General features: G+C 41.9%; 1 protein-coding gene across 2 annotated transcripts in view; it reads right to left on the bottom strand.

The window, feature by feature from the left end:
* Positions 1 to 851: 851 nt before the first annotated feature.
* Pli (E3 ubiquitin-protein ligase pellino) overlaps positions 852 to 14,097 on the bottom strand; it is a 161,550-nt gene continuing 148,304 nt past the window's right edge. For both annotated transcript variants that reach the window (XM_073962105.1, XM_073962106.1), the window contains exons 6-10: positions 8,971 to 9,159; positions 8,783 to 8,881; positions 8,560 to 8,713; positions 1,875 to 2,052; positions 852 to 1,795 (exon numbers count right to left, since the gene is read on the bottom strand). In XM_073962105.1, coding sequence (XP_073818206.1) covers positions 1,669 to 1,795; positions 1,875 to 2,052; positions 8,560 to 8,713; positions 8,783 to 8,881; positions 8,971 to 9,159 — 747 coding nt within the window. In that variant the 3' untranslated portion in view covers positions 852 to 1,668. The remainder of the gene's footprint in view (positions 1,796 to 1,874; positions 2,053 to 8,559; positions 8,714 to 8,782; positions 8,882 to 8,970; positions 9,160 to 14,097) is intronic.

The following is a 14,097-nucleotide window of genomic DNA, read 5'->3' as shown; positions in this document are numbered from 1 at the left end:
TATTTTTTGCGAATTTATTGGGGCTAAGATTTATTAGGGTACTTAAAAAGAAGAGTACACCCTAGTACGTCCACAAAATTCTCGAAAAATAAGCGTAAATGGGGTGACCAAGTTGCGTGAGGCGTGAAGTGAGAGGTGAAGCGTGTCTCAGAATAATCCTCCGAAGAATTCTTGAACAAACGGCGAAAGTTGATTTCGAGACCTTTGAAATCGATGTAATCAGGAGCGCATAAGATCCCGTGCGGCATAAATTTAAAAAAAGATCCAATAACAGCAATAAATTTGTGGAAATTTTTTAATCGGATTTTTTTTTTAATTTGTGGTGGAAGTGACAGAAGAATTTCTGCGAGTAGGTCATCTTAGAACTTTGGAAGAAATATTAAAAAGGGCAAATTATGAGCCCAATTGTTGTTTTTCTCGTGGAGCAACATAAAAAGTTACAGTGTAAAGTTTGTACATTAACTTTTTTATTGAGTCTTTGTAACTTTTGCTTTATTAATGTACAAATGCAAAAAAATAAACCTCGATATGATTTCAAAGTTTACGATGCTACTACTTTTCACACGTTAACGTTAATAATAGAAAAATAAAAAAAATAGACGAACTATATGCGGTCATAAATTCCATGCCATTTAAAGTCAACGAAAACAATCTTAATAAAGCATCTAAATTCTGTGTCAGTTGGGACTTTCCATCTCTGGAACAATGTACAACATTCAATGGCATATGTAAAGCATACCTTTAGGCGCAAACTACGATGGTAGATGTTTACCATCGATGGTAGTAAATATGAATGAATTGACAATGAAGTGCAAAACACAAATAATAAAAAAATTAAAACAAAATCGATATAATTTTTTAATCTTAAAAATATACATTTTAATTTCATATAAATGTTATACAATTGTTTTTTGTTCTTCAAGACAAAGAAGTTTATAAAATTGTACATCTAAAAAGGTGTATAAATTTATCATCATTTGTTTGGGAACTATAATTTGTTTAACACACATCTTTGTTTTTGTTTTATTTTTGTATTTAAAATTTACAAAATAGTATATAGAAAATTAAAGAAAGAAAAACCGCAATGGTAAAACAATTGAATTGAGGATTGGCTTAAAATTAATAATGAAATAATAATAATAATAAGGTTGATGAAAGGGATTTTTTGGAAATAAACAAGCAAAGCACGGGAGGGATAACAGATAAAGAGCTGGGGTAGTAAGTAAATAATACTTTCGGGGGGATGATTGTTTTATATTAATTGTGATAAAAAACAAAACAGATAATTTTTGATTATATTTCTTTTAAGAGGATTTTTGTATGGGCTGTTTGAGTGTGTAAATGTAATGCATGTTTTATGTTTATGTATGTATATGTTTAATGTATAAATAGAACATTCTTTTTTCTGTTGATATTTAAAAAATAATTTGTAAATATTATTAATAATTCATTATTAATATTTTTTCGTTTTCACTTTCTATGTTTTTTTGTTTTTCTTTTTTACTTTTTTTTATTACTTATTGTATAATTTTATGTTTTTAGAAAAATAAAGCCTATGGATTATTTGTTTGTTTCTTCTTCTTATTTTCATTTTCTTCTGTTTGCAAATTTGCTTTAAATGTTTTTTGTTTATATTTAATAATAATATAATTATATATAATACACACTTTAATCTAAATTATCTTGAAAAATTAATTTAATATAACCCGAATTGGCGTCTAATGGCGTCGCACAGAATGGACAAACAGGTTGAAAAGCATTTGTACCATGTGGTATATCCACATTGACCCAATATCTGTGGGAAATAAAAAAATAAATAACATTAATTTTATATATCCGAAATTAGTTACTGTATAGGTGTTCGTTTGACTTACTTAACCGTTTTCTCAGTCGCCATGTGTCCACATGGATTAAATGCAAATGTTGGCGGGCCAATATCTACATAGAATGCCGGTTCTAAACCCATACACAATGTCACAACAGGTCCTACTTCTAAACACATTGGACAGCGTCGGGCACCGGTGCTTTTATCCTGACCCCAATCGTGATGGCCTGTAAAGTAATATACAAACAATTAATAAATTATAGATACAATTATATGCTGAAACATTTATATTATTAGTTTTGTCTGGTTAATCGATATTTAGTAAAAATTACAATAACAAGTATTACTGGACAAACTTCTTCCAGTAAGATCAAGCACGTAGACACACTATCGGGTAAAAAGGGAAAAAGCCAGTTTGCCTGTCAACATAATACGAGAATGCCCTACAAGGTGCTAATCATAACAAAGGGAATACTAAGGGATTTGAATGTTAGAATTTGAATCACGAATTATAAAATTACTTCCTATGAAATGACTCAAGGAGGATACCGTACGAAGGGAGACAATTTCATTTTGTTGGAGTAGATGTGTCGTATCTTCGGTCTGAGTGAATCGTAGCTTGTCAGTATGTAATTTCAATTGGTACAATCGAACGTGTTATTTCTTATCTCCGGCAAAGTCTACAGTGTCACTATTCACTTCCTGAACGAGGGGATTCAACACAAAGCTTGATGACAGGCTTAACCCTCCTGTTCATAATCCAAATATGCTTAGGGTTGTTTTCGATAATTTTTATACCCTAAGCAATTATGCTAACGAGGGTATATACACTTTCATACGGGCAAAATGTGCCTCATCGAAATAATGGTTTTAAACCCCAAGTATGTTTGGACGAAATGTGTTTCAGACAATTTGGAGTTGATTTAGCAACGGAGCAACCGATTCGGTTCAAAATTTGGCTTTCGTAATATTTTGCCCAAACTTAGTTTAAGTTTGAAGATGGGTTATATCGGTCCACTCCTTCCGGTACCTCCCCCACAAAAGTTCGAAAATGTTCGGAAAATTTGTGCGCACGATAACTCTTTAAGGGAGTAACCGATTTGGCCCACACTTTGTACATCGTGAAAGTTCTACCAGACTTAGATGAAGTTTAAATATGGACTCACTCGGTCCACTCCTTTGAGTACCTCCCGCACAAAATTTCGAAAATGTTCAGTTTATGACCTGCTCTCGAATCGCTTTGATTTTTGTTGTAGCAACTTGTATTCGCTGTCCCCCCCATACGACGGTACAAGTTTCATAAGGGGCAAGTCCATACTTCCTGAGAAAATAGCCTGAAAAGGTGCAACAAAACCCCTATGACACCGTGTGTAGTGATTGGAGCGCAAGATAAATCTCGAACGGATCTGCCAATTCGGCCCAAAATTTGGCCTTCGTAATATTTTGTCCAAACATACATATATTAGGTTCGAAGATAAACCATGTCGGTCCACTCCTTCGGGTACCCCCCCCCCCCAAAAGTTTGAAAATGTTCGGAAAAAATATGCGCATGATAACTCTTTAAGGAGTGACTGATGTAATCCATACTCTGCACATCCTAATATATCTACCAGATATAGATCAGGTTCGAATATGGACTATATTTGTGCAATCCTTTGGGTACCTCTCACACAAAATTTCGGATAAGTTCACTTTAAGACCTGCTCTCGAATCACTTTGATTTTTGTTGAAGCGATTTGCATTCGCTACCTCCATTACGACGGTAAAAGTTTTTTCAGGAGCAGGTCCATATTTCTTGGGAAAATATCCCCAAAGGTGTTAAAAGCCCTATGTCACCATTTGTGGCTCTCGAACTGTTCTACCGATTTGGTGCAACATTTGGTCTTCGTCATATTTCATCCAAACTTAGTTTCATGGGGCAATAATGGTCCCCAACTACCGGTACTAATCCCCAATATATTAAAAATGTCACTAAAATGTTAGGACGATATCTCTTGAATGGTGCAACCAATTTGGTCCAAACTTGGATCTCCTAATATATTGTCAAAATTTAGTTTAAGTGCTAAAATGGCCCATATCGGTCCTCCCTAAGGGTACCTCCCCCCACAAAAGTTCAACATTTGTGTTAATCGCTAATCCACATTTTTGTCGGCAAATTCAAATGTTGAAAAAGGGCCACAAAATTCTGAAGATACGCTAAATACATTCTATCTGTCCGTAGATGAAAGTTTCAATTCACATTGGCTGAGGGTATACCTTTGTCGGCAAAGCAGGCTGACACTTTTTACTTGTCTTCACTTCTCTTCCCACGCCAATCACATCAACCAGAAGGTGAGATCCAAGAACAAAGTCCTAACAAAGCATTAGCTGGCAATGATACGGAGTCAATCCCACGGCAGCGGGTTGTTTAGTACCGGATTGACCCGAAACCATAATGTTTCAGCCAGCGACTGCCAACCCAGCATCAAACCTGTGCTTCACGTAGGTTTCTATGATGCTACAACAACAACATGATAAAGAGTCTTAGATAACGATATATAAGACCATTGGTCGCTCTGTCTCAATTACGCCGCTCGGTCTGGACTTTCTTCTTTAGCACCATACAATGAAGAATTCAGCAAAATTCCGAAATATCCATAGCAATTAAGACATGTGACATGTGGACAATATTTACGAAGATACCAGGATGCTGTCAGTCAGCCGAGTCAGCCTTACCCATCACGTTGTGATGGAAGACCCACCACCTAGACGCATCGATAATTATTTCGGTACTATCGCGAATACATCCAAGACATTATTCCCTCGAACCCTAACCGACTGTCGATAACGAAATCTCTGAACACCGTGCACCAACAGACGGTTTCCGAAGGAGTAAATTTCTACAGATGTAAAAAATTCTAAGCCAATTTCCTGCAGCAACATCGGATAGTGAACGGCTTCTTCAGTGGCAAACTCATTCCATATTGGCTCAAATAAGGTCCGGGTTCAGTAGTATCCTTAACTCTTACAGAGAACAAATTGTTTCTGTACTCTAAGCACAAGATGCACCTCCTGCCATCAAAGCCCTCACGATATCCAGCATCTATATACCTGCCCGTCTTAACCTACGAATCTAACGAAATTTCAATCACTCGGCGGCATGCTACTTGAATACAGCCCCCAGTGAATCGTCGTCATAAGAATACGCGACTTCCCCGCAGCCCCCAAACAGCAGTCGCACACGCAGCACTTAACACCAGCCGTTGTTGTTTCAATCCCTGAAAATGCATCCTTTTTGCAATTTAATAGCAATGGACTCCGAGGTAAGATCGAGGAAATAGTGGACCTTCAGGAGTTTGAAGAACATGATGGTTGCGGCGATGTAGGAAATCAAGCTCAACAACAACTGCAGCTTACAGCGTTCTAATGGTTACAACGTACTGAGGAAGGATCGCATCAGAAGTGTACGTGGGGGATTAGCTTTCCTATTGCACCAGTCTGTTCAATACAGACCTATCTCGCTTGACCCTTACATGGACCTTTACATGGAATGTATGGGGATAGCAGTCAGATGTTGAACTGCCCGCCGATAAATAGCTATACTCCAGCAGGTTGTAGGCCCAAGATTAGCCTGCTTTTGGAAGGTCATAACCGTCTGATCTAGGGGGACTTTAATGCTCATCATAAGTTGTGGCATTCGGTCCTCGGAAACGACACAAGGGTATAGTGCTTGCTGAGTACGTTTTGCACGGTCAATGAGGACGCCCCTACCAGAATTAGGAGAGTGTCACAGTTTGTCAGACATAACCATCGTGTCACCTGTTCTGACAAATGGCGTCACGTGGCAACCCGTCGTCTCTCTTGGATATGGCCATATCTCCATCAACAGACCTTTGAACGCCGCACTTTCGTCAATGATGGGAATTAATTTGCCTAGTTTCAGAGAGTTCACTAATCACCGCTTCAGAGATCTGCCCAACCCTTCTGATGTTCGGGTAGCAGAACGGACGTTCCGCACGCCATATACCTGCCGGTCGAATACCCGAAATGAGACAAAACTTCCCAGCAGAGGCAACGGGATTAGCAAGTTAGCGTAATGAGCTTCGTCGCGCTAACCACAGCGACCCCAGAGTCAGGGGAGAGTGTCACAGTTCGCCAGACATAACCATCGTGTCGCCTGATCTAACAAATGGCGTCACGAGGCAACCCGTCATTTCTCTTGGACAGGACCATCTCTCCATAATTGTCTCCATTAGCAGACCGCCCGATTTCATCACCTCTGAACGCCACACTTTCATCAATCATGAGAACGCTAATTGTTGTAATTTCAGAGAGTTCGCCAATCACCGCTTCAGAAATCTGCCCAACCCTTCTGCTGTTCGGTTAGCAGAAAGGAGGTTAGGAGACATCATCACTGTTGCAGCCGCTCGTCATATACCTTCTAATCGAATACCCTAAGTGAGACCAAACGTCCCAGCAGAGGCGACGGGTTAGCAAATGAACGTGATGAGCTTCATCGTGGCAACCCCAGTGACCCCAGAGTCGGGGAGGTGACACTGGAATTTAACAGGTTGGTCGGTGAGCATAAGCGGAACAAGTGGTTAAATCATCTGAAGATTGGAGCCGGAATAAGTTAATTGTGGCAACGGTTAAGACACTCTCGAACCCGGAAAGAAGGGAGATAGAACCTCAGTCACGTTTGGCGACGATTCGCTGAGAGATTCTAACAGGTGAGCAAGTTATTTTAATCGACAGTTTGTCGAGCACTCCGGCAGTGATAGGGCGACGAGAATAGTACTACGCTGCATTAGACCTCTTCCTGCCGAGGAAAAACCACCACAATTCACAATGGATAATGTTGCGAATGTCATCAGAAACATCAAATCATCCAAAGCGTTGGGCTGTGATGGATTCTCCATGGTAATGCTGAAACAGCTGGCTGAGCCGGAACTTGAGTATCTCAACCTGTCGCTAGCCCCCCACATCGTGTCGGAAGTCTGGGAAATGTGCAGTGTGGTCCCGCTATTGAAACTAGGATACCAGCAAAGATTTCGATTTTGCTTTTGTCGCCCGTAGCAAATATCCGTGAGACTTAAGTCCTCCCCACCTTCAGAAATAGCTATCCAGTTGCCAATCATCAGCATGGGATCCGTGAGCAGTACCGCGCGACAACAGCGCTACACACAATCTCCACACACATATTAGTCAAGGACTTAATCAGAGCAAGCCGTGTGATAGAACAGTGATGGTGGCGCTTGACTTATCAAAAGCATTGATACTGTCTGTCAAGCACTCAACGCTATTTGAGGACATGGAGCAGACAACCCTATGCATTCCGGAACAAGAAGTCCAAGCCCCGTAGAGTAAAACAGGTATTCCCCCAAAATGGGGTGATATCTCCAGAACTGTTAAGCCGCAGAGGTGAGAGCAGAGTTGAATGTCATGGTCGATGGTAACGGAATTCCGACCACTCACTACCCCAGGATTCTAGGGGTCACATTGGACAGCATGCTCACGTCCTCCGCGCATATCACAGCTATTTGCGAGAAAGTGAGATTTAGGAACAAGCCCCTTGCCGGCAACACATGCGGTGCAAATAAAGTAACCTTGTTGCTCTGTGATAAACTATGCGGCGCCAATTTAGCCCGCGATTATAAGTGCAACGCGATGGAAAAATATTCAAACCTGTCAGAATGCCACCCTGAGAACTGCAACAGGGTGGCTTCTCATGATACTTCCAGTAAAGCAACACAATGACATGCTTTCGTTGCAATCGACAATCAGGGCATCAAGGTTGTCGCATACGCGGATGATGTGGTTATACTAATAACTGGCAAATTTTTGTCCATAATATCGGAGCTTATGCAAATGGCCTTTGTGTAAATCCAACGAAAACAGAACTGGTACTGTTCACAAGAAAGCGTAAGCTCGGCCACCAGCATTGGATGGAGTGCGATTACAACTATCTCCTGAGGCCAAATACCTAGGTACAATCCTGGATTCTCAATTGAGATGGAAGCGGAACGTCGAGGAACGGACGAAGAGAGGTATGATTGCAATTTATTCATGTAAGAATTCGATTGGGAAAAGCTGGGGATTAAATCCAGCTATTATACACTGGCTGTATAATACTGTTGGGAGACGTTTCTCTTCTCTTGCCTTTTCAGGTAATTCTGAACCTCTTCTTTCTGATTTATGGATGATCACAATGGACCGAAAGGTCTCCGAGTGGCGTAGTCAATATATATTGACTACACATCCCCTAACCTAACCTTTCGTTGCAGTACTTGTTCGGGTGTTACCGTGAGAGCTATCCTAATCACCATACGTTGGGAGGGATCTTCATGATCTAGAAAGAGTGGAGCAGAGCTTTACAACAGAGAAACCCTAGATAAACAAGACTATCAAACTGGTTTAAATATCATTCACACGGATGCCGTTGCAGATGCCGTAAACAACTATGGGGTGAATGCGGTCCTCGGAAAACATCCCCCATCTATCCCAGCTGAGGAGCTGAGGAGCCAGAGTAGTTTTGACTCAACTAAGCTCGGGATTACTATATTTAGAACCGTAAAACCTAAACATATTGTGCCCTATGTCTTTGTAGTCTGGTCAATTTACGATATTTTTTTGATAAATTTTTAGCCACCTCATGTACACGAATTCATGTGTGGCTTACTCTACGTTGCTTACTTTTACTTCTCAGAGAAAAATATTTATGAAAATATATTTGATTTAAAAAATTTCACCATTACCTTGAACATGACCACAATTTAAGTACACATAAGGCTGATTGATTTGATCACCAATATTCACTTTACGGGGTATAACTAAGGTATTAAGGCCAACAGGACATTGAGGACGACCAGCATTGACTTCGTCAATTAATTTTTCCAAATCACGTTTTGTCTGGAAGCAAAAAAGGAAAAACAAAAATTGAACAAAGAAACATAAATAGAGTAATTTTCCTCTAAATACCGGTGAATGCTGTAATCCTTCTGCGGAACGCCACAGCAGAGTGGCACCACATAAATCGATTAACGTGCCATCTTGTAAGACATTGGATTCATCATAAATCTGTAATACAAAAAAGAGAGATGGAGAATAAGCAAAATGTTACAACAATGTGCATCCTCTTAAAAAGTTGAATGTGTTGTTACTCTTACCGGTTGTCCTTTCTGTTGGGCTGAGCGAGATTCACGCAGACTAAAGACATCACCACCCACCGAACATTCACGCCAAATGCCGCATTTGGCATTGCCACCACAAAACTGACCACGTGGATGCATTATTAAAACACCATTTGTTGTAAGGCCATCGATTTCAACATTATCCTGCCATTTGGTTGCTTTTTCCTGCAAAGGAAAGAAAACAAAAATATTAAAAAAAAAACTATAATAAGAAAACTATTTTAAAGTTATTTTTAAATAGAAGTAGAATTAAAGGAATGCTGGAGTAATAAAACACAATTTTAAAGCAGTTTATATTTTTTATGGAAACCTCTGTGTCGGCTGGAACCCAAAGGATCAGGAAACATAGAAACACAATGGGGGTTATCATGAACGGCAATTCCCCGTGAACTTTTTCACTTTCTCCCTTATGTTGCAACGGCGGAAAAATAAAACTCACGGGGAATTTCATTCGTGATAACCCTCTATACTAAGGCTCCAACATGTTCATTGTGAGCCAAGACGCTTCAACGAGGATAAGAGGAGATTTCCACTTCACAATTGCAGAGAGATCTTTTCATGACATAATAACTTCTGCGGGCGCTTGCTATTTATCAGTTGGTCGAATATCCAAAATATGACATTTCCCAGAAGAAGCGACTGGGCAAGCATTAATTAGCTGCGTCGTATGAACTCTGAGCATGCAAGACATAGTGAACTTACTCGTGATATCAACAGACCAGTAGGAAAAATGGCAAGATTGCCAGAAGTAATATAACATTTTTAATACTTAGGAAGACCTGTGGCTAATTGTTAAATCGGTTTCCAATGGCGAAAGAAGGGTAACATATAAGAGCCTTCCCATCGTAGCCTTTCAACCACAATTATGAGGCATTGTTTAAGCAACGGGGTAAACCTCATTCTGTTACCTATATCGTAACCGAAGCCTAGAAGGTTAGTGATTTCTGTCCGCAAAATGAGTAACAATCAGCATAGAATTTAGAAAACGCACAGCCATACCCATTCCACACATGCCAGTCATATTGTTGTTGTAACAGCATAAATTATGATTGTGTGTTCGTTTTCCTGCTTAATCCTCTATCTCCACGCCCAATAATATGGCTACTTCGATTGGTTGTAACAACAAAGCGGCTGGAGTTTGTTGAGTAGGTTTGGCATTGCTTCCTTCCTTCCTTTACACATATAGGAATTTGGAAGGATGCACCATTACGAACGTGGTTGAACCAAAACTACTCTGGTTTGTAGTGGCAGCTGGCGTTCTTCAGGTGTGATAGATGGGGATGTCCCCAGAGGACAGTATACACACGATAGTTGTTTATGGTGTCTTCGTTTGAATGCTATCCGAACCTGCTTGATAGGCTTGCTGATCTATGGGTTCTCTCATGAGACGTTGGACCTCTTTCTATATCATGAAGATCCCTATTAACATGCCGAAATTCCTGCCAAATTTGGGTTCTATCATACCACCTTAGGTCCCAAGGGAGATGTCATTCTCCTACTAGGCGCGTCTTCCCAGTTGGAGGATGGCAAGGATGGTTTTTGTAAAGTTTAGAATCAGACCTGCCAGAGGATAAACTCGGAAAAACCTCTTTAACCTTGTCGAACTCGAGGGTATGCTGGGTTTAGAAAAGTGGCATCTAACAGAGACCACTCTCACTCTTCTTTCCTCTGTATAATGCGGATCCTTTAGATCCTCCTGGACCAAAAATGGACCGGGGTAGTTCCCCGAAAATAAAAAAACTACGATGGGGAAGAAAAATGAAAGAAATAAAGTTATGGTGCAGGGCCTAAATAACTTAGTATCGGCGGCAAGCGTAGGTGAGACAAGAAGCCATGTGCCGTCGAGATCAAGCGATTGAGGTCCGGCTGATTTAGGTTTGGATTCCTTGGCAACTACGGTGTATTAAACATTTAATAGAAGATGACCTGACGATCTCTAAGGACAACAATAAAGCCAAGATTGGTGGAAACCGGTCTACGGCTGATAGGATCGATGTTATGGGTGGGGATAACCTCCACGGCACTCTTAAAAGATAGCGTAGAGTAACAATGTAGAGATCTTGTCGACCAACTGGAAAAACTTGTATGAAAAGAGCTGAATCTGACCCTGATCGACGAGCTGGAAATCACGCTGATCTCGGTGAAGTCTAAATGAGAGTAACATGGAAGAAGGTAGTATGGAATCACATTCTTAACTGGTAGCTGGTCCTATATCAGCACATGTCGGTAATATACTCCACAGGCAGAATGTCACGGGGACTTTGTCCGATTATGGAGAACTCAAGGAAAATCCAAGAACAGTCAGGGGCTCTAAGGACAGATTTGCCAGAGAAGTCAAAGATATAGGGCTTTATAAAGGTGGTGTAATGTGTCTTCTAAAATTCGTGGATCCGAATTTGCAGGAGGGGGAGGTCTTCTTCATCAAAAATGAAGTCATACATAAATATGTTCCCACAACAACCCCGAAGGGTCAAGGGAGACTTCTCTCATATCAATCAGTGCACACCGATTCATATTCTCTCAAGGATATGGGACCTACTTTTTATCGAACGACGTATTATATGACACCACTTGTAGATAAGTTTTTCGTGGCTGAAATACTCAGGAAAAAGTCTCCTACATAAAAATGTTTTGGTTATAGATTGAACCGTAGACCTTCATTCCACAGCAGCCTCTTTGCAGTGATGCAGATTAATCTGCATTATGCGAAGCGGCTGCTGCTTCCGTTCCTTACTACTCTTGTCCTAGACGGAATCTGATCCATCCTAGACCAAAATGTAGTTTGCCCTCTCGAGACCTTAGGTAATCTTGCCCCTGAGTGTCTATTGACACCCTGATGGCAACACCTCCATTTTCCGGATTTTGGCTGACCAGATTCCATGTGCTGGTCCGAAGATTAGGGTTTTGTCTGCTGAGTATAGTCAGTATGCGTGCGGGATCCACAGGTGGAGGTGGCTGACAACACTCTTCTGAATGGGACCTCTTTGACACCAACGACTGTCAGTTGACACCCCTCCCAGAGTTCGCCAAGGCCCTCTATCGTGGATATGAGGAAATCCAGAGATTCCCTATTTTCACAACAGATGACTAACGTCTCTGTATGGAGCGGCACTGCCAAATTGGGTGTGTTTTGGAGGTTCCCCTTCGCCTGCGAACACGATGTCACGCAGACGAGTTTCGATAAGCAGCCACCGATCCTCTCTGATTATCCAATCAGGGTCAGATCTATCGATGACTGGTGCTCGCAACTCGTCCGGTACCATCGGTCTGCTCGTTCTTTTTCCCCTGCTGTTGCTCTTGAGTTGAGAACCGGAAAATTCCTTGTGGCCCAAGTTAGCTTGTGAGGCTGAACTGGCTGCGGCATCTTTCCTGTTCCCAGTCTTAGGGCAACCGCCTGGGGAGGTATTGGGTTGTTGACCTGGAGTGGGTCTCTTAGCACTGGGGAGTGGTTCCTCCATTGACCTATCTCTTTTCACCGCACTTTTTGTCAGAGATGGATTGGGTTTGGTAGGTGCTCCCCCAGGTGCGGAGACCGGTGTTCGGTCGGACTTCCCAGGTTTGGAGCTTTTTTGATGCGTCCCCTTCGGCTTGACTGCCTTCTCCTCTGAGGTTTGTTCTGTCTGTGTGGCGGGACATCCCTTTGAAAAGAGCTTTGAGGTCGAATGAGGCGAATCATTTAAACATTTTCGGATCATGTCAGCATCGCTCTCGGTTTTTCCCTTGGGGGCTATGGGATCGATGTAGGCATAGACCTAACCTCTTCATTTGCCGTTAAGAGAGAAAGCTTACTGACATCAGGATTTCTCTTGGGTAAGTGAGGATGAGATCTTTCGATCTTTCTCACTACCTTGAGATTAATCTTGATCAGCTTACATTCTCTCAGCGTTATAGATGAGGGTTCCCTGTCAATGTACTTCCTGAGGAAGTGCATTGCTCTGTGGTACGCCCTCCTCTTTTTGGCCCATTGACTTGCAGAGCTATCTGAGGTGGTGGGAGCTTTCCCGGCCGGTATTTTGGTCGGAGTTCCTTCCTCAACAGCAGCAAGTCCTTGTGAGCCAGCAACATCGGCTGGGGCCGATGGTTGGGTTGCTGGGGCATCGGTTGGTCCAGAGTTCATACAGGTGGTTGCTTCTACTGAGGGCGAGGCCGACTCATCGTTGACTACAGTCACTGGAATGACTGTGGTGTTCATTTCGTCATCCGATGGGCCGTCCTCGGCCCCAGTAGAATAGCCACCCTGACTGAAACGCAGGGCCAACGTCGGCTCCAGTATCTCCAGGAGTTTCCGGCTTTGTTCAGCCAAACTGTCAGTGACAGCTCCTAGAGTGGGTACCTTATGTCCGTCCCCTCCCGACACTACCGTCCCGTCAACCGTTGGCTGGGTTGCCCCAGACTTGGTACAAAATATTGAATTTGAAGAGTTAACCTTAGGCATTGCAGTGTTGTCATCAATCGGATTTGTTTTAATTGTTTTTTTTTTTTTAATTATTATTCTCCATGCGTCATAGATTTAATGGGGAAGTGAGGTCCACCATGGCATAGCCCTCCTGTACCATGGCAAGGACGTGACAACAAAGTCATTACTGCGTTGAGATGCCCAGGTATCAACGAGGCTCCGTTCTAATACAGTTGGTACCCTAACTGCAAACCTTAATACACCGATGGGCACGGGTTCGCCTGACACCCCGGCGTTAGGGGGTCTGTAATAAGTAGGAGACCGCTACTTGGATAACCTTTGGTCGGTCACAGTTCCCCAACTCAACACTTCCAGGGTGTTGAGTGTGGAAACTGTGTCCTTAAGCCCTCCCATCGCGCCAAGATTGTTATCCCTGGCGTTCCAGCTAAAGCCTCTAAAGAGTAGCGCTTTTATACTGCCTTGCATCCAGACTTCCTTGTCATCAATGACATTATAAGATCAGAGTAGTGTCTTGTTTAGCTAACCGTCGGATATGTTCAGACAGAGTTAAATGTTCTCTGGGAAATGAGGAGGAAATGCTCTATAGCCTAAAGAGGAGTCAAGTGAAGATTGTTCCTGTCCAAGGCTTTCGTCACTCTTGGCTCTAGCGCCGTTCTTAAATATACCCGAATAGTCATCTGAATAAG

The sequence above is a fragment of the Musca autumnalis genome, unplaced genomic scaffold (genome assembly GCF_047663935.1).
Source record: "Musca autumnalis isolate F117 unplaced genomic scaffold, ASM4766393v1 scaffold_1, whole genome shotgun sequence".
NCBI classification, from domain to species: domain Eukaryota; kingdom Metazoa; phylum Arthropoda; class Insecta; order Diptera; family Muscidae; genus Musca; species Musca autumnalis.
Note: the sequence above shows the minus strand (reverse complement) of the source record. Positions and strands in the feature narration are given on the sequence as shown.